The sequence below is a fragment of the Zeus faber genome, assembly GCF_960531495.2.
Source record: "Zeus faber genome assembly, chromosome: 12".
NCBI lineage: Eukaryota > Metazoa > Chordata > Actinopteri > Zeiformes > Zeidae > Zeus > Zeus faber.
In genome coordinates, this window is record NC_137196.1 from 6966758 (window position 1) to 6969257 (window position 2500).

The 2500-nt window shown below is 47.0% G+C and overlaps 1 protein-coding gene across 1 annotated transcript in view; it reads left to right on the forward strand.

Annotated features, from left to right (window-relative positions):
* Positions 1 to 2500, forward strand: part of cadm3 (cell adhesion molecule 3) — a gene marked incomplete at both ends in the record, with an annotated part of 72565 nt that overhangs the window by 34682 nt on the left and 35383 nt on the right. Inside the window, one exon of the mRNA XM_080011235.1 lies at positions 692 to 844. Coding sequence (XP_079867361.1) covers positions 692 to 844 — 153 coding nt within the window. The remainder of the gene's footprint in view (positions 1 to 691; positions 845 to 2500) is intronic.

Sequence of the window (2500 nt, forward strand, 5' to 3'; positions counted from 1 at the left end):
CGCGGCGATCTCTCCCCGCCTCGTTTGAATTTAAGAAATGCGGCGCGCACTCTCTGGAAACAATGCTACCACACAGGGAGTGAAGTGGCTTTTGACGTGTTACAAGACAGTTACTATGGCAGCAGAGCATTGCCTGTTCTGCTGCCGCAGTTACTTTAAAAAGAAAGGGGGAATGTGTACAAAAGCTCTGCTGAAAGGCTGTCGGGGTCCAAAAAAAAAAAGGGAAAAAAGAGAAAAAGAGAAAAAACTTGAACAAGTGTCTTTGACCGAGTGGGGCTAGCAGGTGGAGCTGAAAGACACTTCAGAGACACCATCGCGCCATCGCAAGTCAACGCCGTCTTGATCAGGGGGCTTCTCAAACTGGGACATGAGGCACCATAGGGTTCCATGATGGAATTGCAGCCAAATTAATAATAATAATAATAATAATAATAATAATAATAATAAAAACAATTTTGTGTGGTGGAGTTTTGTCTCACTATAAAAATGTTTGGAATCCCCCACCCCACCAAACTTAATGTGATGTTTATGGGAATTTGCAGTCACACCAATCACGGGGGCTTTGCTTGCCGTAAGGGCGGCCGAGTCCTAATCCCCTTTGAGCTTTAGATCAAACAAAATACACAATGATGAGTAATAATCTTTTTCTGTCTCTTTCCTCCTCCATACAACCAACCCCGCCCCCTCCTAGCCCTGAGAGATAACCGCATCAAGCTCCACCACTCCACGTCCACAGAGCTCTCCATCACCATCTCTGACGTGCAGCTGTCGGACGAGGGCGAGTACACCTGCTCCATCTTCACCATGCCAGTGCGCACCGCGCACGCCACCGTCACCGTGCTGGGTAGGTCAGCCCACACGCCCCCACCCGTGATCAAATACCCGCAGTGGCTTATTGAACCGCACACACATGCATACAATTGAACGCCTGCGGAAGCAGATGGGGAGGAGTGGAGTGTGTATTCTAGCGTCTATTTCTTGCCTGCGTGTATGATATGCATCACATACCATCAAAAAAGCGAAAGTGACAGCTAGTTGTAGGGTGTCGTCGGACAAGTTTCATCTGATGTCATTGAACCTTTCTCCAACCTAAGTACCCTCTCGTTTTGTGACATCAAAGCTACGCTGAAGAACTTGACTGATGCAAGATTCGCAAACGATCCGTTCGCGGCGAACACATTTTTTAAATGACTCGGGAGTCGTGAATCACTCTGGCAAAAACGTTGTTCCTTTGCGACTCTTTAACGGCAGCCAGAACCTCGGAACAAATAGACCTGAGAGCCCCGGGTGGCGCACGCACGAGGAGGCAAAGACATCCGAACCGATTCTCCAAGGACATCCACCAGTCACGAGTCACAAGTCACACATGCTCCCCAAGCAGAGGCAATGGCTTCTGAACCGGATCGCGTCCGAGATCCATGAGCCGGTAGTTGCGAGTCACACGTGCGCGTCACGCCCCACAACCTGTGAGAATTCCATTCAAAAACAAGATCGGACTCCGTCTTCGATTCACCCGAAGTTACGCCGACTGACTCACACGAACGGAGTCGGAAAATTGCACAAATCGTTTCGCCCAGTCACTTGTAAAGTGCAGAATCTATAAAAAGAGACAAACTTTTCATCACCACGTCGAGCCATAGATTTAGCGGGTTTAAACAAAGCAATGAGAGTTACTTTTGAAGTAAAGGGAGTGAAATTGCCTTCCTTACCCCTCCTTGGTGATGTGTTTCCACCCACCACATCACTTGACTTGTTATTGTCGCCGGTCTCCATCCCCGTCCCCGTCGGTCCTTTGTAATTATTAAATATGTTGACTACACAAAGATTCTCCCTGCAGAATCTGGAGTGATAATGTTCAGACTTACATCACCCCCTGCTCTGGGATTGTGCGACGTTTTTCTTTTTTTGATCTTTGCAGAACAAAGTCATTTACAGCGGCTAAAAAAAAAATTAAAAAAAAACCTGGTGAAATATACAGCAATTTGTTGTGTTGTTTGGTGTGTAAATAATGCGGCGGTAACTGAGGAATGTCAAACGGCAGTGAAAGATTCCTCTCGTTTCGTTGCTCATTCCAGTAACGTACCATTCATTGGGCTTAGCGGTGTCGGGTAATTAGTGGATTAATGAGTAAATAATCGTTCATGTTAACCGCCTTAAAAGACGCTGCATGTCAAACAATGCATCTACTGTATAAATGGCTCCACTCTCCCGTCCAATCCAGAGGCTCGATTATCCATGTCCCTTTTTTGTAACGCCGATGCCTCTCGATTGACGGGCCTCCCGACTCTGTCTGGCCGTTTCCATAGCCCCACCTCGACACAACTCCGCCCCTCTGCCCACATTTAGAACGCCCAACGACTATTTCCAAGCTCTTAGACCTAAATCCTCATCCACGTAGAACGCTCTTTCCCTCGTTTTTTCATCGCTTGTAATTCCTTTTTTCCTGTTGTGCTTTCTATTCTTTCTTTTTTTCCATAAGTAATTGACAGCTGTCCCGCCA